Source organism: Saimiri boliviensis, chromosome 2 (genome assembly GCF_048565385.1).
Source record: "Saimiri boliviensis isolate mSaiBol1 chromosome 2, mSaiBol1.pri, whole genome shotgun sequence".
Classification (NCBI taxonomy): Eukaryota; Metazoa; Chordata; class Mammalia; order Primates; family Cebidae; genus Saimiri; species Saimiri boliviensis.
Window position 1 is genome coordinate 201,675,959 of NC_133450.1, and position 25,067 is coordinate 201,701,025.

General features: G+C 44.8%; 1 protein-coding gene across 1 annotated transcript; it reads left to right on the plus strand.

The window, feature by feature from the left end:
• Window positions 1-20,203: 20,203 nt before the first annotated feature.
• LOC101032390 (spermatogenesis-associated protein 31E1-like) lies at window positions 20,204-23,769 on the plus strand. Its single transcript, XM_039474679.2, is given in 7 exon segments — window positions 20,204-20,315; window positions 20,318-20,680; window positions 20,683-21,436; window positions 21,438-21,625; window positions 21,825-22,304; window positions 22,636-22,802; window positions 23,068-23,769. Coding segments are annotated over 7 exon segments (2,766 nt in total).
• Window positions 23,770-25,067: the final 1,298 nt, after the last annotated feature.

The following is a 25,067-nucleotide window of genomic DNA, read 5'->3' on the forward strand; positions in this document are numbered from 1 at the left end:
AGAAAAACGTCACCCAAATTCATTTTAAAGGAGTTTAATTGAGCAATGAACAATTCATGAATTGGGCAGCCCTCAGAATCAGAGCAGATTCACAGAGACTCCAGCACAGCCACGTGGTGGAAGAAGATATATAGGTAAAAGAAGGGAAATGACGTACAGAAATCAGCAGTGAAGTACAGAAACAGCTGGATTGGTTACAGGTTGGTGTTTGCCTTGTTCGAACACAGTTTGAACACTTGGAGTCTAAGAGTGGCTGAAGTGTGGCTGCTGGGATTGACCGAGACTGAGTTACTGTTATAGATGCATACTCCTAAGTTAGGTCTTCAATCTTGTCCGACTGTTAAGCTAGGTTACGGTTCATCTACAAGGACTCAAATATAGAAGTATGGAGTCCTTCTCAGGCCACATTTAGTTTGCTGTAATACTACATTGTTCTCCCAAGACATTTTACCAATTTTCACTACCAGCAGAGACAGCAAATGCATCATTTTCAACAGAAACGCATCAGCATTGATTGAGTGCTAACATTTTTTTTCAAATATTTGCCAATTAAGTTAATTTACAACAGTCCCCGGAGACAAGCTGTGGATTTAAATATGCTCCCCGGCAGTCTTATTCTTCATTCAGAGGTTTCTTTCAGTATATGAGATGATACTGCTGTGGACTGAATGAGTATGGTATTAGGAGGTAGCAACTCTGGGAGGTAATTAGGTCATAAGAGTGGAGCTCTCACAAACGGGATTAGTGCAAACACAAAAGAGTTTGCTTCCCCTCTCTCTCTCTCTCTCTCTAACCAGAAAGTGGCCCTCGCCAGACACTAGACCTGCCAGTGCCTTGATCTTGGACTTCCCAGCCAGCCTCCAGAACTATGAGAAATATTTGCTGTTGAGCCGCCTAGTCTACGGTATTCCATTATAGAAGTCCAAACTAAGACAGACACTCTCAGATGATGAATGTAAAACCATCTTTGCAAAAGTTAGAGAGAAAACTGTAACAGTAAGCTAACCCAAACCCCATCTAGCCTTTCCCTTTATTATTCCTGGGCTACTGGGCCAGGCTAACTTTAGAAGACATTTAGGCTATTAGACATTTAGACATTTAATCAGTTTTTCACATGCTATGCAAATGGCATACCTGGTCCAACCAATCTTTTCCACCCTAAATCAGACACTACCTCCTCAAGTTCAACTAATAAACCTTGACCAAAACTCAACCACTTTTGTAAAGTTAATGGCAGGCCATTAAGCTGTGAGGAGGAGAGAAGCCTGAATCCTGTTAAGGTGCAGACGTTATTCCAGAGATTACAAGATAGGCAACTTCCCCAATTACTCCTACAAATAACGACACTGTTGTAGACTGGCCTTTTGGGATATCTTTCCAGGTTTTCTGCATGTCTGACACGCATGGCTCCACCAAGACAAGCTCCTGTGGTCCCCACCCAGAAGCTATTTGGCCCGCAAGAGGAGAGTTTTAACCCTCTATGAGTCCATCTCCACCCACAACCAATCAGCAGCAAGCACCTGTTACCTGATCACCCTGACCCCTTCCCCCAAACCACCTTTGAAAAACCACTACCTATGAATGATTTCAGCACGAACTCCATCTCCCATGTGGCATGGCTAGTCTTGTGTCTCTTAAACTCTTTCTCCACTACAATGCCATGGTCTTTCTTTATGTCATGGGCAGGAGAACCCCTCAGGCAGTTACAAATGTCAGAGTTAAAACAGGCACTGATACACTTGAACGGTCTTCCTAGAGCATAAGGCAGGAGAAGAGTCTCCCACTGGGGTTTAAGTTTTCTCTGTGGAATAATCTGGACTCTCGTGTTGGGCATGAAAATGAAGGAGAGAGAGAATAGCACCCCCCAAAAACCCTGACCATCCAGGCAACACCCTGCTCCCCAGGAAGAACTGGCTCCCCTCCCATCACTGGCTCCCTATGCCCTCAGGAGCCCCCACTCCCAGCCCAGACACTTCCTCCTCAGGCAGGTCTTTCCCAACCTCCGTCCAGAAGGCAGGGCTAGAGGCTCCCCACCATCCCTCCTTGCTGGGGCAGACCTTGACTGAGGCCCTTTGCTGTGGGAATAGTGAACTTGCCTTTTCTCCTGGGTTTTCCCTTTCAGGCCAAGAAGGCCCAGGACCTGTGCTCAACTGCCTAGTGTCCCCAGCAGTGACACATTCCTGGCTCAGTACAGGTCCTCGGCCAATGTTTGTATGACCCAGTGCAGCAGAAGAGTTACACAGAGGATAGATACTCTGGAAAAATTGGTAATATAAGTCACCGTCACCAGCCTGATGTGATCCTTGCCAATCTAATCCTTCAGAAATCCCCAATGAACTCCAGATTCCTGGTGATACAAGAGCTAGAAAGAAAATATTTAGGAAGATCATGAGGGTAAAAGAGTCCTCAGCAGAATTTCCCTTTTAACAAAAAGCAGTCCCCAAATCATTTCTTTTCTAACAAAGAGCAGCCTGAATAATTGAGCTGCAGACATAGATAAGCAAGCTGGAAGCTTGCACAAGTGAATTCCGGCAGCTGTGACAAAAGAAAAGAGCTACATGGGGGCAGGTATGTTCAACACGGAGGCTCCGTCTTCTCTTCTTTGTCACCACGTGTACAGTAACGAAACAGGCAACATGGCACCAGCCAGGCAGAGAACCATTTGCAAAACAAAAGATTAGGGGGAGGGCAGCCAGAAACTCGCACCATATGCAAAATGGCACAGCTGGTCCAACCAATCGTTTGCACCCTATGTAAATCAGACACCGCCTCCTCAAGCTCATCTACAAAACCTCCTGCATTTCACCGTGAAAGCAGCAACCCACTTCTCCAGGACCCCTCTCTGACACAGAGAGTGCTTCTCTTTCTTTCGCCCATTAAACTGCTCTGAACCTCACTCTTATGTGTCCACATCCTAAGATTTTTGTGGCTGTGACACAATGAATCTCGTTGTCACCCACAAACAATAACACCGCTTCACTGGATTCCCTTCCTTCAGAAGCTCAGCAACATTAGCAGGTCTTAGGTGTTTTCCCATTTAATCCCAATCACTCTTTTCCTTTTATTTTCAGATGTCCTTAACTCAGACTCTGCTGCTGTTCACTGACGTTTTTCAAGTTCTCACATTATTGTGTTCCATTTTCTAACCCTACCCTAATCCTACATTTCAGAATAGAAAAATGTATTTTACAATTCTTGGGCTTCAAAATGAAAGAAATAAAAATAGTCTCATCTTTCATGAGCATTTTACACAGTACTACCTTATTCTCAATCCTCAAAAACAGCCCTGAACAGCGGGTTATTATTATCTCACTATATGGGCAGGAACCAGGTTACCTGCCTGAGTCACGCAGCCAGTAAATGGCAGGTAGGATTTAAATCCTGGCAGGCCCTGCCCCAAGTCATGGGCTCTTTCCTCCATATTCTTGCTGTAGTCGATATCAAATACCCGACAACTCTCCTTTAGCTTGGTCACTGGCTTCCATGACGATACCAGTAACTTTCAGGCATGCTGTCCTGCTCTTAGCAAATGGAAGTAAATGCTAATGCTGTCTCAGTGTCACAGGGCTATAAAAAGGAGAATCATGGGCTCCAAAGCCAATTGGAAGTTCTGGAGCCTTTGATGTGTCGTTGTGTTGCTCATCAGAACAGCCTTTTGCAAGGTATAACATCTACTTTGAGAAAGCCCCAGCATGGCTCCTAGGCCTAGGTTGCCACAACACCCATAAATTGCAGTGACACTCATGTTTACGCCATCTCTGTCTGCTCTTCACAAATGGAATTCACACAATTCAGGTGAGCTGGAGAATCAGGCTTATGCGCATGCCATCTGGATTTGAAAGTGGAAAAATGTCCATGCTAGAAAGATGCTGGAAACAGTCAGCTCAGTCCTCTTGTTTTACCCATAAAGGAACTAAAGTTCAAGATCCTAGCCCCACTTTGGACCTCAGACTCCTCATCTGAGGGAAGGTTTAACTCACTCCTCCATTGAGTTTCATTCTAATCTAATCATCCAAGAGACTAGAGGCCCCACTGGGACTCAAATCCAGCTCTCTGGCCTGGAAGTGCACTGATCTCTGGCCTGGAAGGGAACATGGCAGAAACAATAAGCAAAAATGAATCCAAGCATACTTCTGCTAAGACAGCAAAAACAAGGAGCCATGGCCCATTTGGGGGCTACAGATGACTGTCCTTTGTTGCACAAAATACAATTGATCAAGACTGGTTTCATTTTCCTTCCCACAAATAATCCAAACCTTCGGACTAAGACACACGCTGTTAGCCAAGGGTGTTGAATATACACAGAACAAAGTGAATGCCAAGATTTAGGGACTCAGCTCACAGGGAGCTGGTACCCCACATAGAGAGCAGCAAGAAACAAAAAGGTGCCAACTCTTCACTGACCGGCTACACTGTCTTCATCTTAATGACAGTGATTTCAATAGAAAAGGAATGCAGGAGCAGGCCATTTATCACTCTTAAATAATAAGTTAAAGTTGCAGAAACTGAATTGGGCAGACCGGCTTTTAATACAGAGGGGGGAAAATATCAATTATGGAACTCGCACGCCTCCTAGTGGCACACATGGATTACTGCCGTGGAGGATTCCTCTCCCACTTGGAGCCATCGGCCCTACCCCAAGGTTCACGGACATGATCAGTCCACATCAAATGACAGCCTCCTATTGACCAGGCTCAGGGCTATGGGCCGTTGCATACTTAGTATCATTAATGCTCACTTTAGGTGACTCTCACTAGACCCATTTTATAGACAATGAAAGAAAAGCTCAAAAAGCTTCAATCACTTGCCCAGAGTTACCAAGCTGGAAAGGATTCCAACCAAGATTCGTGGAATTCCCAGTTCAGGACTCCTTCCCCAACATCACACTGAGTACCAAGTCTTGAGGATACAGAAATGAATAAGATCCAGAACCTGTTGGGCTGTTTGATCTTACCGTGTTCACATATTTTAACTGGGCAGGCAGACTCACTAAATAACCAGAATGCAAAGTCCTAAGTGCTGTTTGCAAAGGGGCAAGAATTGAGTGCAGTTAACGTGCTCTGGAATCCCAGTCCTCCCGAAACCCGGAGCATCCCTGACCCAGCACCCAGGCCCGGGGAAGCAGGGAGTTGGGGTGTAGACACTGCATTATTAGTGGGGCCAACCTGAAGAACTCCCTGCCTCCTGCCTGACACTTATGTAAGAACTGAGGCCCTGGGTTGAATTGCTGGGAAAAAAAAAAAAAACAGACATCGTTAACCAGCCTAAACCTTCAAACGCTCCAAGTCAAGGCAGAGTCAAATGAGAGTTAACAAGCTTTCCAATTTGTCTTTTACAGGGTTTGACTTGTCAGGTCAAGGAAGATAGGGGATCCTATGGGAACTCCACACAGAGAATGTCAGGCTGTTATTTTGGCTTGTTGATACAACTGACAGGTTAAGGAAATGACTGTGGTCAAAGAAGATCTGGGCATCTATTTTTGCAAGGTACCAGGGTGCCATTTTCTGCTTGGCGCTGGCAGCAAACTATCCCACAAGAGAGAAAAACAGTTACAGATTTCTTCATGTGCTAGCCTTTTACATACATAGAATTTATGTGATGGGGATTGTTTTCTTTTGCTGATGTATATAAATACATTTCTATAGAAATAATATACTTTACACACTATTTTGCAAACTGGCTTTTTCCACCTAGACTGTGAATAGTTTCTCAATTACTTAAATATTCCTCTTTTGATAATTGTTTGAAATTCTAATTTACAGATTTAGCTCATTTTGAAATGTACAACTATTTAAAAATAGAAAATGAAGCTTATATGACCAAATTTTTGTTAAAATCCTTTTATTCCATTTATTTTATTATTCTTGGGGTTTTTTTTTATTATTCTTTAGCTTCTTCTAAGGAAAACAACACTAAAAAATCCTTAAAGCTAAGATGTTGTTACATTTTCATCGTTCACATTTAAATCTGTGTGTGACACAGTTTTTCAAACATTTCATCAGTAGCTCATCTTTTCTTCAAATACTATAGAGTTTAAGGGTGTGGACTTCAGTGTTAGGTCTGGGTTAACAATCCCAATTCAACAACATACTAACTGGCTGGCTTTGGGCTGGGCAGTGAGTGTGCCTAAGCTTCATTCCCTTCTCTGTAATACATAAATCATGACAACCCATGCTTCCCTGGGCTACTGCAAGAAGTAAATAATACAGCAATAACATTGCATTATCTTTTTGCCTGTCCCATGTAAACGTAAATAAATACCTTATTATTTTGTATGGAAAGCCCTTTACATGAGGCAGGGAAAAAGATAACATTCAATAAATGTTATTAGTATTTCTTCCCTATTAACTCAAACTGCAGTTGACCTTGAACGAGAAGGGTTTGAACTGCGGAGTCCACGTATATGCAGATTTTTTTTCAATCAGAGTGTGCGCACCTCACCTCCCTCCCCTTCCACCTCCTCCACCTCTTCTGCTTCTGCCACTCCTGAAATAAAACCAACCCCTTACTTTCCTCTTCAGACTATTCAGTGCTAAGACAACAAGGATGAAAACCTTTATGATGATCCACTTGCTCTTAATGAATAGTAAATATATTTTTTTCTTCCTTATGACTTTTTCCTAGTCAGAGTCTCGCTGTTGCCCAGGCTGGAGTACAGTGGTGTGATCTCAGCTCACTGCAACCTCCACATCCTGAGTTCAAGCAATTTTACCACCTCAGCCTCTGGAATAGCTGGGATTACAGGCACGCACCACCATACCCAGCTCCTTTTTTTTTTTTTTTTTTTTTTTTTTTGTATTTTCAGTAGAGACAGAGTTTCACCATGTTGGCCGGGCTAGTCTTAAACTCCTGACCTCAAATGATCTGCCCACCTCAGCCTCCCAAAGTGCTGCACCCTGCCTGTGACTCAATTAAATTTTCTTTTCTCCAGTTTACTGTAAGAATACTTACACATATAACATTCAGAATATGTGCTGATTGTGTATTCTGCCAGTAGGGCTTCCAGTCAGCAGTAAGCTGCCTGCAGTTAAATTTGGGGGGAGTCAAAAGTTGTACATGGATTTTTGACTAAATGGGAGTCAGCACCCCTAAATCCCACGTGTTCAAGGATCAACTAACAACCTCATACCACTCTAGAGCTGTATACATCTGTGTCTTTTTCTGAGGTTTCTCTTTGGCCTCTCTGCTGCTTTGTCTAATTACTCTCATACCAGTAGTCCCTATGAAGAAGGTGTCTTTGAGAAAGTCCACGAGCCTATGAACTTTGGTGGTGACGGAGCTGTTCAGGGAAGAATTCTAAGCAGAGGTTGCAGCCAGTGCAAAGACCCTGAGGGAAGAGCATGACAAGTGTATTTAAGGAATAATAAGGAGGCCGGGCACAGTGGCTCACGCCTGTAATCCCAGCACTTTGGGAGGCCGAGGCCAGCAGACCACGAGGTCAGGAGTTCAAGACCATCCTGGCCAACGAGGTGAGGCCCCATCTCTACTAAAAATACAAAAATTAGCTGGGTGTGGTGGCGGGCACCTGCAGTCCCAGCTACTCAGGAGGCTGAGGTAGGAGAATCACTTGAGGCAGAGGTTACAGTGAGCCGTGATTGTGCCACTGCACTCCAGCCTAGTGACAAGAGTGAGACTCCATCTTAAAAAAAAATAATAATAGAGAAGAACAACAAGGAAGCCATCTTATTGGGAAAACTGTGATTTTTGTATGGCACTTTAAGCATAATACTCAATACCCATACCAGTACCAAGATCTTGGCCACTTACAAAGACATTCTTAAACCTCAAACAAGTCAATAGCCTTGGTTTTGGGGCAGGGCTATTGTGGAAGACAGTTTTTCCCACTGACTGGCAGTGGGGATGCTTTGGGGATGATTCAAGTGCATTGTATTTATTCAAGTGCATTGTATTTATTCAAGTGCATTGTATTTATTCAAGTGCATTGCACCCACACTTTGATTAAACTTGTGACCCCAAACCAAAGATTCCTCTCTCACCCCTCTAACCCAGTATTTCTCAATGTGGATGCACGGATACTTGGGGCAGGACACTGCTTCACTGTGCAGACTGGCTCCTGTGCTGTAGAACAATTAGAATCCCCGGCCCCTGCCTGCTAATTGATGTCGATATCCCCCATCACTGTGACAATCAAAGCAACCTGAAAGTTACTCCAAATATCTCCAGGCTGAGAACACTACGTGACATCACCAGGGACCAGTATTCTAGACAACTTCTGGTATCAGGGTTTTGTGTGCTTTTGCATGAAAAGGCATACTATTCTGCAGATTGAATGAGGAGCCCTGTGCATTATATAGCAGCCACGTTGGCAGGAAAATCGGAATTTTTTTTTTAATGAAGTTTAGAGATGTGAAGAAATGTGTGCAATGTAACACAGGTGAAAAATGAAGGGATCAGAATAAAAGCCTAGGTCTTCTAGTTCCTTCTACACATACATGATAATTTAACTATCAGCAATTCTAAGTTCACCCAGCTCACTTCAGTCTCAGTACAAGCTTTTCACGTAAAGAAGGGTATAATAGGGGGAAATGAGCTAATCCTATATAATTTAACATTAATAATAGTAACAGCTTTAATGAAAGCTAACAGGTATTATGAGTGTTCAAAGCGCCAGGTATTGTTCTAAAGATCTAGCCAGTATTTCCTGTCTATACTTACTTCTACAGTGTAGATATAATTTCACCACCCTTTTAAAAATTAGGGACCCAAGCCTTAGAAAAGTAACAGGGTCATGCAGAAAGGAAGGCAGAGGTGGAGTTTGATATCCATAACTGATCTCTTAAGTGGTCCACAGCCCCCAGCTCATGAGTACCAGTCAGTGGCCTGTTAGAAACCAGGGGGCACAGTAGGAGGTGAGTGACTGGAGAGCAAGCCAAGCTTCATCTGTATTTACAGCCACTCCCCCGCTGCTCACATTACCACCTGAGCTCCACCTCCTGCCAGATTGGCAGCTGCATTAGATTCTCATGGGAGTGTAAACCATGTTGTGAACTGCACACGCAAAGAAACTAGGTTGACGGCTTTTTTTTTTTTTTTAAATCCATGACACAGAGTCTTGCTCTGTTGCCCAGGCTGGAGTGAGGTGGTGTGATCTCGGCTTCTGCAACCTCCACCTCCCAGGTTTCAAGTAATTCTCCTGCCTCAGCCTCCTGAGTAGCGGGGACAACAGGCATGTGCTATCACACCCAGCTAATTTTCATATTTTTAGTAGAGATGGGGTTTCATCATGTTAGCCAGGTTGGTCTCGATCTTCTGACCTCGTGATCCGCCCGCCTCAGCCTCCCAGAGTGCTGGGATTACAGGTGTGAGCCACCGCGCCCAGCCTGGTTGCAGGATCTTTATGAGAATCTAATGCCTGATAATCTGTCACTGTCTCCCATCACCCTCAGAAGGAACTATCTAGTAGTTACAGGAAAACAAGCTCAGAGCTCCCACTGATTCTACATTATGGTGAGTTGTATAAGTATTTCATTGTATATTACAATGTTATAAAAATAGAAATAAAGTGCACAATAAATACAATGCACTTGAATCATCCCCAAAGCATCCCCACTGCCAGTCAGTGGGAAAAACTGTCTTCCACAAAACCGGTCCTGATGCCAAAAAGGTTGAGGACCACTGTCTTAACCATTAGGCTATATTACCATCAAAAAGTATTTTCTTCTGCTTCTACAGTGGCAATTAATAAATCATATGGCCGGGCGCGGTGGCTCACACCTGTAATCCCAGCACTTTGGGAGGCCGAGGCGGGTGGATCACGAGGTCAAGAGATCGAGACCATCCTGGTCAACATGGTGAAACCCCGTCTCTACTAAAAATACAAAAAAATGAGCTGGGCATGGTGGTGCATGCCTGTAATCCCAGCTACTCAGGAGGCTGAGGCAGGAGAATTGCCTGAACCCAGGAGGCGGAGGTTGCGGTGAGCCGAGATCGCGCCATTGCACTCCAGCCTGGGTGACAAGAGTGAAACTCCGTCTCAAAAAATAAAATAAAATAAAATAAAATAAAATAAAATAAAATAAATCATATGAAAATAACCTTGCAGGGTTCTATATTTTGCATCAGGCTTTCATATAAAACTCCAATAAGTCCCTTTTTGAAAAGCGTTTCCTTGCAACAAATCAATCAGTCTAAACAATGAAATCCCAGAAGAGTACCTAGAAGCAAAATCACCCCTAATTACTATTAGGAAGGTGTTTGGCTGAATTTCAAAACACTTTTGAGTCAATAGTTGCCTTTTGGTCACTGCTAGCACAAAGTTATTTTAAAAAACAAACCAAACATAAGACTTTTAATATGTTAAGCCATAAAGGTTTCTTGGGTGCCAAATGGGTTTCGATGAGCACTGTGAGTGAGCTGTACCAGTGATCAGTATCACCCACCTTATAGTTCCCTGGGAATACGGAACACCTGTGTTTTAGAAACGAGGGACAAAAAGCTTGCCCACATTCATCTTTTTTTTTTTTTTTTTTTTTTTCCCAAACACAAGATGTTCGAAAAAAGAATTCAACCACACTGAAACAGGTCTGAATCCACCTCTTTTTCTACTGAGCCATGCAAGACATTTAATAGCTGGAAGGCCTCATAAAGTATAAAATGCTCAAGCAGGAGAGTCACAGGAGAAACAGTTTTGGAGTTATTCAGAGCAAAGGGACTTTAAATATCACACAGTCTGAACTTATCCCAACAGCTTAGACATATGGGTGAATTATTTTTTAAATGATTGCACAACTTGTTAGCAGCAAAACCAAATAAGCTTATTTGTTGATTCATGTATTTGTAATTTTAACCCACTAACATTTCCCAAAAATTAGGATCATCAAAACACAAAGATGTCATCAAAACATGAGACCGAAACACAACAGCAAAGCCCCAGCCACAACCTTTATTGCAGCCTTTTGAGAGATCCTAAAAGCAGAAGACCTGGGTAAGCCACGCCTGAATTCCTGACCCACAGAAAGGGTGCACAAGAAGTGTGTGGTTTTATAATGCTAAATTTTGAGGTACTTTGTTACACAGCAGTAAAGATGTCATCAAAAAACTAGGATCATCAAAACACAAAGATGTCACAAAGACAGGAAAATACATGTATCAAAAGCTCAGAGCTAGGCCTGGGCAACGCAGTGAGACCCCATTTCTACAAAAAAAAAAAAAAAAAAAATACAAAAATTGGCCAAGCATGGTGGTGCACACCTGTAGTCCCAGCTTCTCATAAGGCTGAGGTGGGAGGATTGTTTGAGCCCAGGAGATTGAGGCTGCAGTGAGCCAAGGTCACACCACTGCACTCTAGCCTGAGGAAAAGAACAAGACCCTGTCTCAAAAAAAAAAAAAAAAAAAAAAAAAAAAAACAAAAAAACAAAAAAAAAAAAAAAAAAAAACCCAGAGCCAACAAGGCTAATAGAGTTATTGTAACAAAACATTACTTAGCTATTTCCAGCCTCCAACACTGAGAAAGGGGGCACAGGTAGTTATAGACATCCTATTGCCTTATCAAGGAAAATTGGTTACCATTTGTCAAGTGAAACAAGAATTTTGCTGATACTAATTTGGGGTGGGAATCTATCACTTGACACTTTATATGACAGACATTGAAAATCATCCCCATTAATATCCTCCACATTGATTTTACTAAAAGTATACAGACAGGATTTCTTCCAGTGGCCATTTCTCACATTGGCCATGAGTAAGAGGTAAGGCAGGACATGAAGCTGTTACTCAGTGATGCCTTTGTCTTGCAGGCAGCTGGGTTAACACAGCTCGGGTATGCGTGTTAATGCCGACTGGCCTTTATTACTATGAAGACATAGTTCAGAGTATAGAGATAAATGGATGTAATCTCTCTCAGTCACCTCCTCAAACATCAACAGTCCTGGCCTAGCTTTGGACAAGGGTTGGTTCTATCTTTCATGAGCTGCACTCCCTGGTGAGATATAAAATTGTAGCTACTCTTTTACTTACTGATTGACAAGATTCATATCCTTTGGTGATTATGCCTAACAAAATAGTACAGAACGCAGAAATGGCCAAAGATCTTGAAAACTATATGGCATGGTGGTAGTAATGTACAGTAATGGCCCCTAGCAAATGAAATATCCCTTAGGAAGTCCTCTCCTCTACTGACGCCAGGCTTGAATATGAAACTTGCTTTCATCAATGAGATTTCTCCTCACTTGTTACCCTCAGACCACTACGTACAGAAGCACAGACTAGCTTACTGGTAGATAAGAGACCATGTGAAGTAGAGAGGAGTGTCCCATCTGATGCCCCAGAGAAAAACCAGTGAGCTCCTCCTAGGCCACCAGCCCCAGCCCACTGGCCAGCTGACTGCAGAACTGCCCAGTCAACCACTGATTCAGGAACAATAAAACGGCCATTGTTGTAAGCCATTGTGTTTAGGGTTGTATTTATACAGCATAGCAAACTGAAACAGATACCCACTGCAAGCAAATTATGAAGTGAGAAAAAGATTTCAAAGTGTATTTGATCTTTATTTAATCTCTGAACTGAGTGGTCCTGTGCCCCCCAGTTTACAAGTGGACGATGTTCCAACAATCTGTGGAAGTGCTGTACAGAACCCAACATGCATTTTCCTGCAGAAATGCTGACCAACAGAATGATTGGCTTCCACAAAAGTGTATTTGACCCAATATAAAAGATATTGTTTAAGAGATGAGGTATAAAAACGTTTAATTATTATAATTAAAGTTGAAAGTGCAACTGAACTAGCCAATTAAAAATCTAAATGATGGTGCTCGAGAAAAACAAGTTCATTTTTAGATTGTTTTTTCCTCAATTACCTAAGTCAATGGTTTCTGTGGTGAGCAGCATCTACAGGGCTGCAATGATTCCTCCTCCTATTATCCGTGCACCTGTCTACCACCTCCTTTTGGGTGTGGACTGGACCCAGTGATCTCCCTCTAATGAACAGATTATAGCAAAATCATGGTATGTCATGTTCATAATTAAGATACAAAAGACTATGACTTCTATCTTATTGGCATGCTCTATTGCCTTCTCAGTTTGCACATTTTGAGGAAGCAAGCAACCATACTGGACCTTTCCACACATGGCAAGGAACGGAGGATGGCCTCTGGCCAACAGCCATTAAGAAATGGAGGACTTCAGTCCAACAGCCTGTGAAGGCACTGAACCCTGCCAACAACCATGTGAAAAGAAGCTTAGAAGCACATCATTCCCCAGTCAAGCCTTGAGATGAGACCAAAGCACCAGCCAATACCTTTAATGCAACCTTTTGAGAGATCCTAAAGCAGAAGGCCTAGATAAGCCACGCCTGGATTCCTGACCCACAGAAAGGGTGCACAAGAAAATGTGTAGTTTTATAATGCTAAATTTTGAGGTACTTTGTTACACAGCAGTAGTTACAGATTGTGATGTTCTGCACGCACATCAAAGTCACATGAAGGGGCTTTTATAGCCATAATATAAAATTTTATTTTTCAATTTTTCGAGTAGAAAAGAAAATCCTTGTTATTAAAAAATTTTCTAAAGAAAAAAAAAAAACCCACTTCTCTCCCCAAAATAACTTCTCTTTACCCACCCAGAGCATATCCTTCTACACCTTTTTTTTGTTTGTTTCTTCGTTTGTTTTTTGGAAATGGAGTCTCACAGTGTCACCCAGGCTGGAGTGCAATGGTGCGATGTCAGCTTACTGCAACCTCCGCCTCCTGGGTTCAAGTCATTCTCCTGCATCAGCTTCCCCAGTAGCTGAGATTACAGGTGCCCACCATCACACTCAACTAATTCTTTTATTTTTGGTAGAGGCGGGATTTCACTATGTTCACCAGGCTGCTCTGAAACTGCTGACCTCGTGATCCCCATTATACCCAGCTAATTTTTTTATTTTGGGTAGAAGCAGGATTTTCACTATATTCACCAGGCTGGTCTCAAACTGCTGACCTTGTAATCCCCATCATACCCAGCTAATTTTTTATATTTTTGATAGAAGTGGGATTTTCACTATGTTCACCAGGCTGGTCTCAAACTCCTGACCTCGTGATCTGCCCTCCTTGGCCTCCCAACATGCTGAGATTACAGCCATGAGCCTCCGCACCTGGCCCCCTTCTGCATCTTTTTTATATAATTACATACAGTCAGTCTTCTCTATCCATTGGCTTCACATCCATGGATTCAACCAACCACAAATCAAAAATACTCAAAAGAAAAACGATAAATAACAACACAACAATAAATAATACAAGATTTTTTAACCAATACAGTATAACAACTATTTACCTAGCATTTACATTGCATTAGGTATATAAGTAACCTAGAGATGGTTTAAAGTACACGGGAGATGTGCACAGATTATGTGCAAATACTACACCACTTTATAGAGGAATTTGAGCATCCTCAGACTTTGGAACCTGAGAGGGTCTTCGGGCCTGTTCCCCAAGGATACTAAGGGATGACTGTATTCTAAATGGTGTCATTCCGCACATAGCGTTCATCAGCTTGCCCTTTCCACATAACAATGGCTAAGATCTGTTGGCAGACACAGACCTAGTTACATTATTTTTAACAGCTTCAGAATATTCCATAAAATGAATCGTAATTTAATTATTTCCTTACTAAGAAATAGTTACTAAGTTGCACCTAATTTTTCATATTGTAAATAGGGCTTTAGTGAACCTTCCTGGACATGTCTCTTTGTGCATGTATATGAATAAAGGATAAATATATGTTTAATTTTTAGACATAGAGCAAAAAGTTCTCTGTAGAGGTTGTAGCAATAATCACTTTGACCAAATTATACAATAACACAAGTTTCCCCTCCCCTTTATCAATAATAAATACGTAGTTGTTATTCTTGTCAATATAATGGTCGAAAAATGTTACTTCACTTTCAGTCATGTTGTCTTACTATAACCTAACAACATTAAAAAAACATGTGAATTTCATTTTCTTGCACACAAGTGAATCGTGACCATAAGTATCATTGTACATGTCTTCCAGGACTTGGGGAATTTTTTAATTTATGGATAAAAGAAAAAGAAAAAAGATTTCCTGAGGTAATTCACATGTGGCAGAAGAGACAAAAAAAGGAAAGCAATTTTGTTAAAAGATGGGTTCAGAAGTAAAGTAAGACATGTTCTGTAGGAAGGGAATGGAGTTGCAGCCAGGAGCCAAAGGAGGTCAAGGGGCAGTGGCCAGCCACCAGGTGGTAAGGAATAAAGTGAACAGACTGGAGGAGCATGGGCTGCACCTGGGAAATATATTCTTTATCTCTGGTATTTAAAACTGTGGGCCTAGGCTGGGCGCAGTGGCTCAAGCCTGTAATCCCAGCACTTTGGGAGGCCGAGGCGGGCGGATCACGAGGTCGAGAGATCTAGACCATCCTGGTCAACATGGTGAAACCCCGTCTCTACTAAAAAAAATACAAAAAATTAGCTGGGCATGGTGGCGCATGCCTGTAATCCCAGCTACTCAGGAGGCTGAGGCAGGAGAATTGCCTGAACCCAGGAGGCGGAGGTTGCAGTGAGCCAAGATCGCGCCATTGCACTCCAGCCTGGGTAACAAGAGCGAAACTCCGTCTCAAAAAAAAAAAAAAACAAACTGTGGGCCTTGAAAATGCCTATATTTGTTTATTGGGAAAACAGTTGTCTATATCAGTATTCCTTGAATCAACTCATCTGAAGAAGCTATGTGCTCAAATAAAACCCAGCAATAACAACTTTGTCTTTGATTGTCTAAAAGGAAGATGAAATACAGTATTTCTAGTAACACAGCAGTTCTGCAAGGCATACACTATTCTCATCTTACAGATAAGGAAAACTGAGGCTAGGAGAGATGAAGTATCTTTGCCCAACTTTACAGTCATCTGTTGGCATAGTAGAAATGAGCATTTGGTACCAGCATGCTCATTCTTTCTACCAGGCTTTGCTGCCCCAAAACAGATGGAAAAACTTGGCCCTGGTGCTAATGTCTTATAATCTTCTTGTATCATCTCGAGAATGCCATTTAAACTCTTTGGACCTTGAGCTTGATTTCTTTTTGGAGGAAGGGGGTGGAATTAGATAATCTACGGGGTTTCTTCCTGTTTTAACATTTTTGGACTCCATTTACTATCTCCTGGACTACAAAGTTGAGTTAGGGCTGGGGAGAGAGAGAGTGCATGCACTTTCATCTGGAGGCAAATTTAATATAGTGCACATACCTTTTAGAAGATACAATTCCAGAGCAAGAAATCATTAGTTTGGGAATGGGGAATCAGAGCAGGACAAGGAGACCACTCCAGGAGACTGTTTCAGAAAGCTTAAAGTTTCAGCAAGGCTTTGACATTCAATGGGATGAAACAGGGTTCAGAGTCAAGCTTGTATAAGAAGAGAAACAGGAGAAGAAGGGAGACTAATTTTTGAAAGGTCGTACGAAAAGCCCATTTATTCAACATGAGTTTTGACAAAGCCAATTTTTCAATTACTATTATCTATTTGGAACTGTTTCCTGGAACGAACATGAATTCTCCATTTATGCATAGTTGGCAACTAGAAACTAAGAATGAGAAAATAACATCATGCTTAATGTAAGAAAAGGAAAGGAATCGATCATCTTTTTAAAATTTAACAGTTTTTCTGATTATGAAAATATACTCATGATAAAAAGTTTTAAATAGACAGAAATTATTAAAAATCACTTAGAATCCCACTACTTCCATCATGTAGGTACCTTTCTTACAAGTTCTTTTCCTATACACAATTTTTTTTTTTTTTTTTTTGAGACGGAGTTTCGCTCTTGTTACCCAGGCTGGAGTGCAATGGCGTGATCTCGGCTCACCGCAACCTCCGCCTCCTGGGTTCAGGCAATTCTCCTGCCTCAGCCTCCTGAGTAGCTGGGATTACAGGCACGAGCCACCATGCCCAGCTAATTTTTTGTGTTTTTAGTAGAGACGGGGTTTCACCATGTTGACCAGGATGGTCTCGATCTCTCGACCTCGTGATCCACCCGCCTCGGCCTCCCAAAGTGCTGGGATTACAGGCTTGAGCCACCGCGCCCGGCTATACACATTTTTTAAAACAAAATTGGGATTCTATTATACATGTAATTTTATCTGATTTTTAAAATTCAGTATTATAAATACAAAACATTTTCTCCAACTGTTAGAAATTCTTCAAAACAGCATTTTTAATGGCTGCAAAATGTTCCATATTTGGGGTATGCCATGATTCACTGAACTCTTCTCCTATAGGGGGACAAACAAAAACCTACGTGACAAAAAAAAATGAGAGAAGCCAGGGAACTATGGGATTTGGAGAGCTTTTTGAGTATGATGGGTAGTAGTAACCCTCTATCTGTAAAGTGCATCGAGAATATTTTTTCCAGGTCTATTTCACTTTGTAACTTGGTGGAATCTACTTGCCAGAAAGTCGTTTTAAAAAATACCTCAAATATGTATATTGTCTTTAAAAATATTTAGGATTTTCTGGCTTGCTTTAAAAGGTTTCTAAACTTCCAGATTATTTTTAAAACATTCTGCCAAATTTCTATTCTAGATATTATTATTCTATCTTTTTTACAGTGAAAAGCTTTAATTTATTTATTATTGAACTACATAGTGGGTAGAATTTTAGCATTATTTAATTCTAGGCAAATAACCAATTGTGTCAAGATCACCTATTAAATAAACATCTTCCCCATTAAATTGAAATAATAACTTTTGTTTTCCCTAACATTTCTGTAGATATTGTAATTTACTTCTATATTCTCTCAGCTGTTCCTAACTTAATTGATTATAGAGCCTTTATAAGGTTTTATTTATTCTTCTACTGAAATTGTAAGATATGAAACAATCTTCTTAGTGCCATTCAGATGCTAACTGGAGCTCTATTCAATTTATATAACTTGGTCCAGGCACAGTGGCTCATGCCCTAATCCCAGCTACTCAGGAGGCTGAGGCAGAAGTTGCAGTGGGCTGAGATCGTGCTACTGCACTGTAGCCTGGTAGACATAGCAAGAGTCTGTCTCAAAAAAGTACAAAAAAAAATATTTATATAACTTGGGGAAAAAATGAAACATGCAGTCCTATCTTGTCTCAGAGACAGCAATCTCCTTCCATTTGTTCATCTACTATTTTATGCCCTTCAATTCCAACAATGTCACTGAATATTCCATTGATTCACTTTGGAATTACTTTTGTAATTGGAAGGCAGGGCCTGGGTCCCAGGACAAGATTCTCCTCTCTCTGTGGAGAAGCGAGTTAGAACAGAGGGTCAAAGCACAAGGTTAGAAAGAAACACCTAGATTCATATGCTGACCCTGCTCTTAGCTAGCCGCATGGCCGAGGGCAATCTGCTTAATTTCTCTGAGACTCAGTTTCTGCCTCTGTAAAATGGGGCTGATAACACAACCTCCTAAAGATGCTGTGAGGATTTCATGAGCTGATGTTTATTAAAGGGCCTGGTGTAGTGTGGGGCACAAGGGAGGTCCTCAGAAATGGCAGCTGAGGCCATCTTCATGCAGCCCCTTTTAGTCTCCTAAACCCAGAGAGCACCAAAGTACTCCCTGCTGCCAGAGTAGCCTCTGCTCTGGGCAGCTTGGAGGACACTCAGCTTTCCAGAGAGCAAAATGCATAAAGACTATGATTCTATTCATTAGGGCCAGTGGCTCTCAAAGCAGCATCCCCAGACCTGCAGCAGCACTACCAGGATCTCTCGGTTTGCACAAGAGTCTCTTTCAAGGTGACGTTGATAACACTGCTTATGTAATAGACACTTGGAAAAGAATGAATTTGGACCCCTACCACCTGTCACATGCAAAAATCAACTCAAAGTGGATCAAAAACCAAAAAGTAAAAGCTCAAATTGTGAAGCTCTTAGAAGAAAACAAACATGAAAATCTTTGTGACTGTGGATGATGTAACGGTTCCTTACATAGGGCACCAAATAGACAGCAGCCAAAGAAAAAAATAGATATATTAAATTTCACAGAAAGGAAAAATGTTTGTCAAGGAACACTATCAAGAAAGTGAAAAATCCTCTCATAGGTTGGAAGAAAATATTTGCAAATTACGTATTTTATAGGGAGGTAGTATCCACAATATGTAAAGAACACACCCAACTCAAAAATACAAGGACAGACAACCCACTTTACGTATGGGCAAATGGTTTGATTAAATATTTATCCAAGAAGATACAGAAATGGTCAGTAAGTATATGAAAGGATGCCTACCATCATCAGCCATCAGGGAAATGCAAATCAAATCCACAGTGAGATGCCACTTCACAACCACTAGCATGGCTGTGATTTTAAACAATGAATAATAACAAGTACTGGGTGAGTATACTGAGAAATCACTGCTGGTGTGAAAGTGACACAGTGTATCCTCTGTGGCAAACAGTTTGGTAGTTCCTCAAATAGTTAGACATCTAATTATTATAAAATCCAATATTTCTTGTTCATGTATTCCCAAAATAAATGAAAGCACACAGTTATGCTAAAATATGTAATAAATGTTCCTAAGAACATTACTTGTGATGCTAAAACAGCAACCCAAATATCCATCAGATGATGACTGGATAAACAAAATGTGTTTTATCCATACAATGGAGTATTATTCAGCCATGAAAAGGAGTGAAGTAAGGCTACATGCTACACTATGGAGGAACTTTGAGAGCGTTATGCTAAATGGGAAAGCCAGACACAAAAGATCATGTATTCTACCATTCTAGTTATATGAAAGGACTGCCATCCACCAGGAGCAGTCCCGTGGCTCGCCTGGCAGATTCCAGCCACCTGGAGACCCACTGCCACCCCAGGGGGAATTCCCAGGGATGCCCCAGCGTCAGGCAGAAGACACGCAGGGGGCCCGCCTATCCTCCCAGCCTTCTGAATTTTCAGGAAAGCACAGCTAGGATGGGCAGAAGACAGGATTCAGGAGCTCTGGAAGGTTCTCTGGGAAGGGGTGCTTAAGGTCCAAACGAGAGCCAGACCCAAGCCAGGATCGAGGGTAAGAGCTGGAGAGGATCCCAGCAGATCCACCCGCAGGCTCAGGAAGGACCTCAGTGAAGCTTCTGGAGGAAGACAAGCAGGAGGCAGAAGGTGACTTCAGGAGGCCCTGGAAGAACCTATCAGTAAGTTCCGCACCCGGGGACCCAGACAAGGAGCGTCCGGAAAATAAGTTGCAAGTCCATCTGGGCAGGAAGGTGGGAAGATCAAGGAGGGCCGGATCCCCATGCCTGTGCGTCACTCTCGGCTCATGGCCAAACGTGCTTTTCCCAAGTCTGACACCTGCCAGGACCGTGAGAAGCTGGCACCCAGGAGAGGTGAGAAAGCTCACGTGAACACCTCCAGGAGCTTTCCTTCCTCTGTCCCTGAACCCAGCACATGCTGGAAGCACATCTTTTAAGGTTTCGTGTGAGGCACAGGTGGTGTCCACACCTCCGGTCCCTGGAGCCCATAAATGTCCGGTCACTTGAGGCTCAGCCCCTGCCCCTCCCACACTCCACCTGTCTCCCCTTGGCCTCCTGCGAGTCTCGGGTTGAATCTGTAGCCGAGGTTGCCATTTTCCTGGGAAAACCTCCCCAGATTGGTCCAGGAGACAGCTGGACAACAAGCAAGTCAGTCCCCACCGTGAGCGGCCCTCTCCCTTCCCCACCACCGGAGCAGGAGGAAGTCCAGAGGGCCCCGAGAGGGTCCCAGTCAGCTGACACTCGGGGAGATCAGAGGCATCTCCCACTGGACAGAAGAACAGGGGGTCTCAACCCCTCACATGTATCCCTGGGGGCAGAACCTGGCACAGGGAGATAGTCCCAGGATCAGGAGAAACCATTCTAGAGGCGAGTCTAAGTCCAGCAATGACTGGGAATGAGCCGTGGCCTGAAGACCCCTGGAGTAGCAGAGTCCTGCAGGAGCTCAAGGTAGGGTCCCCGTGGGCAAACGCTGAGGACACCCTGGAGCCCCTGGAGGTAGGGGAGGAGAAGCCTCCCTCTTGGGAAGTCATCTTGGAAGGCAGTGTGAAGGCAAATTCGGGAAGCATTCAGGTGGATCTCAGGAGACCAGGGGCTCTGGGGACCACAAGTAACTCCTCAGTGTCCACAGTCTGTGTTGCTGAGAATCCAAAGAAGCTGTGCCTGAAAGCACAGGTGGTCAGTGAGATCGAGCTCATAGTGCAGGTGGTTCCAGAGGAGCTGCCAGGCTGTGCCTCCGGCATCCTCCTCCAGGACGGCGCCACAGGCCTGTGCCTTTCTGGCCGCCACATGGACATGCTCCCCACCGCAGACATGCCACCTGCTCAGGCCCCTCTGTCCACCTCCCAGAGTGTGTCCAGTCAGAACACCACATCTTCCCAGGGGCCACGTGACCTCCTATGGACAGGAGGGAAAGGCCCAGGGCAGCAGGAGCCTGAGAGCCCAAAAGCGAAGGCCCCACAGAAGAGTCTGAGGGCGCTGGGCTCTGCAGACAAAGGCAAGGCCCAGACCAGGGGAGCCGGGACACGGGACCAAGAGACCCAGGACCTCAGAAGCCAGTGGGAGGAGCCACCCTGCCCACGCCAGGAAAATAGGAGACAAACAGGAAAGGAAATTCGTCCACCCTCAGCCGGAGAAAGGACAAGCACCTCCAGAAAGCAACTTCCGGAGACAGATCACCCACCCTCTACAGCAGGCGTCCCCAAACTACGGCCCGCGGGCTGCATGAGGCCCCCTGAGGCCATTTATCCAGCCCCCCGCCGCACTTCAGGAAGGGGCACCTCTTCCATTGGTGGTCAGTGAGAGGAGCACAGTATGTGGCGGCCCTCCAATGGTCTGAAGGACAGTGAACTGGCCCCCTGTGTAAAAAGTTTGGGGACGCCTGCTCTACAGGATCTACCCCCAGGAAAAGAGGCGCAGGGCAGGAAGACGTCCTGCAGAAAGGCAGGCCTGGGACAGCTGGTGTCCAGAGTCACAAGTCTGGCCCAGCAAGGTTGTCCTTAGACAGCATGGCTGATGAGACCCGGGCCATCATCAGAGTTAAGGGACAAATCTTGCTGGACAAACGGGGGCTTCGGCGGGGATGTGGTCCCTCAGAGGTCAATCGCCACAAAGGCGACCTCCATTCCCAGGAGAATGTGCATTCCTGCTGCCACAGGGGTTACTGCCACCAAGAACACAGCAGAGAGATGCGCGTTCTGACCTGCAGCCCCAAAGCCACCTCCAAGGGCCATGACTGTAATGTTAAAAATAGGGGCAGCAGAGACAGCAATTGGACCCCACATCCCAAGGAGCCTGCATCCCCAGCTGGTCACCACCACCACAGGCCACAGGTGGCAAGCACCTCAGGCGGGCCCATCCACAGCCGCAGGAACTGAGGTCCTCCTAAACCAGACCAGGCTTCTCACACCTCTCCTGGGGGAGACAGCAGATTCTACTCAAATAAAACTGGACATCTACAGAACAAACCTGTCCTGCGTTGCATGGGTGATTACAGCCCCCATATGTTCATGATTTCCACAGAGAGGCTCCCAATACACCTGCTTTCCCTGAAGACGTGGTGGCTTCTCTCTGTGCCATGCTAGGGTACAGGAAAGGGCTCAGCGTCCGCTCCTCCTGAGCACAGCTTCCAGAAGGCCTGGGCCTGGAGGAGGCTGACAGGGATTTGGAGGATCCCCTCTTCTCCCTGTCCCCACAGTATGTCTGGTTTCCAAACTGGATCATGACCCGGAGCCTTTGAAGGACAGCAAACCCTATGGAGACCCCGCATGGGCTCCGGCTGACTGCATCCCCCGTTCTCACCAAGATGACTTCTGTGCTGCTGTAGGGGCTGGGTCTGCAGGGGCCTCACGGACTGAGGGGGTGGTAGGCTCCCCTCAGGCTGGAGGAGTGATGGATCCCAGGAGCCTCCCTCCCCCGTGGTAGCCTGGTAATGTGGGGATATCCTGTACTGGTCCTGGGTCAGAGGTGGGACAGTCCCTTCCCTGATCTCCTGGTGGGGAAGAGATGACATTGTCCCCAGACCCTTCCCTTCCTGCTAGTTCTGGGATGGACCCGGGCCCCACCAGCACATGGCTCAGGCTTAATAACACCCCTGTGTTCATGTCTGGTGTCCCAATTCACTCTCCAGAGCAGCCTCCAGGACGAGGCTCCCAGCTTGCTAATGAGTGTGGGGTTGGCGTGTCAGGGGTGCCCAGGGCTGCTGCCTGCCCCTCTGGTGGAACTCTGTGGTCAGGAACCAGCAAAGGGGACCTTAGGCCCAGGGTGGGAGGTGGGAGAAGAATCAGGGAAGATGAACATAAGTTCGCAAGTGCAGGATCCACAAGCTGCCCGCTGCTGGAACCAGGGTCCTCACAGTCTGGTGACTGCTACAACCAAAAGTGGCCAGGGCCACTCCCAGGGTAGGGGGACCCCGAAGGCAAGGGCTGGCGTGGGTCACATAGCACATCTATGGCTCCGGGCCCAGGTGCTGGCAGGGAACACATGGGGCCTCAAAGGATCTGGTCACATGGTTGGCAGGGACAGTCCCCACAGGGCAGGGTCCTGCACCCCCTCTGTCCTGGCGCTGGTCCCTCCTGGGCATCCCCAGGGAAGGCAGAAGCAAAGGCTGAGCAGGCAAGAGCTGGTTCCCCAGAAGGCTGTGCCTAGGGCCCTTCTGCCCAGGGAGAGCTTTATATCTGCAGGGGTGATGGAGGCTGAGGACAAGGGGACATGCGTGTCCCCAGGCCTGGTGGAACCCATGCAGGACTACTGCTGGAGCCAAGTCCTGTCTGGGATGGTGACCTGGGAAGCTCCAGTGTGGGCCCAACATCTATGGGACACAGGGTCCTGAGACCTGCAGCAGAGGAGCCCCACAGAGACCCCATGTAGAGCCCCACAAAGATTCCCACAGAGAACCCCAAAGAGACCCCCATATTCACAGACTTTCAGATTCCCCACAGTGACGCCCTGAGTCCCTAAGAGAGATTCTGACTGAGACCCCTATTAAGACCCCCCAGAGAGACTCCCCCGCAGAGAAACCCCTGACAGAGACTCACACAGACACCCTTCAAAACCAACACGGAGATCCCACAGAGACCCCCCCACCCCACAGTGACTCTAACAGAGACCTCCAAGAGAAAATATATCAAGGTCACTTTATCACCCCCTAAAATATCAAGCACTGAACTCACTTGTTTAAAATGAGCAGCATCTAACTCATTACCAGCAACAGCTTTCTCCTGGCAGTCCTCTGCCCTCTTCCAGGTAAGATTCCTTGAGACACCGAACAATTGACAAGCCTCCTCTATCAGACAGCATCCAACTTAGTGACAAGCCTCCTCCATCAGACAGTGTCCAACTTAGAGACAAGCCTCTTTCATCAGACAACATCCAACTTAGCAACAAGCCTCCTCCATCAGACAGCGTCTAACTTACAGACAAACCTCCTTCATCAGACAACCTCCAACTTACAGTGACCCCCTACCCGCTGACAGACCCTTCCCCAGATCACCCCGTCACAACCCCCATGTGGATACAAAACTGTAAGCACTGATGATAGAAACAGTGAGATTCCTCTGATGCCGTCCTTCTGAGACTGCCCTCAGCTCCTCAGGCCATGCCCTTCCCTCACTGCCAAGGAAATCCCCCACGCAGGGTCTAGGTTGGCCTTGCTCATGGGGCTCCTGCGGGCCTTGCACTGGAGCACATGGAATGGGAAGGATCTCGGCTTGGACACAGCTTCTTCAGAAAACCTTCTCCCACTCCCCTGTGAGGCCAGGCCCCCTGTGCTGGATTCCCCACCCTGGCCCTTCTTCCCTTGCGACAGCCTTTCTCCCAGAACCCTGAAAGCTTCTTGTGGGTCCAGTGAAGAGGGAGGTGTGCCTGACCACACTCCCGGAACTTACTGTGGCCCCATTATAAATTGTTTCATAAAATCTTAGTGAACAGGCACAGGAATCAATGCTTCCTAATGTCCCTCATACACAAGTTGCATCACTAAAATCATCCTTTCATCAAGGGTCATAACTCTTTTCAGTAGCCAATATAATGTTTCAAGGAAACTCTGTAAAAACAAAATGGCACTGATACTTCAAATTTAGCGTATAAAGAAATTTCCAAATTCAAATTATTCCTTCTAAGTTACTTATT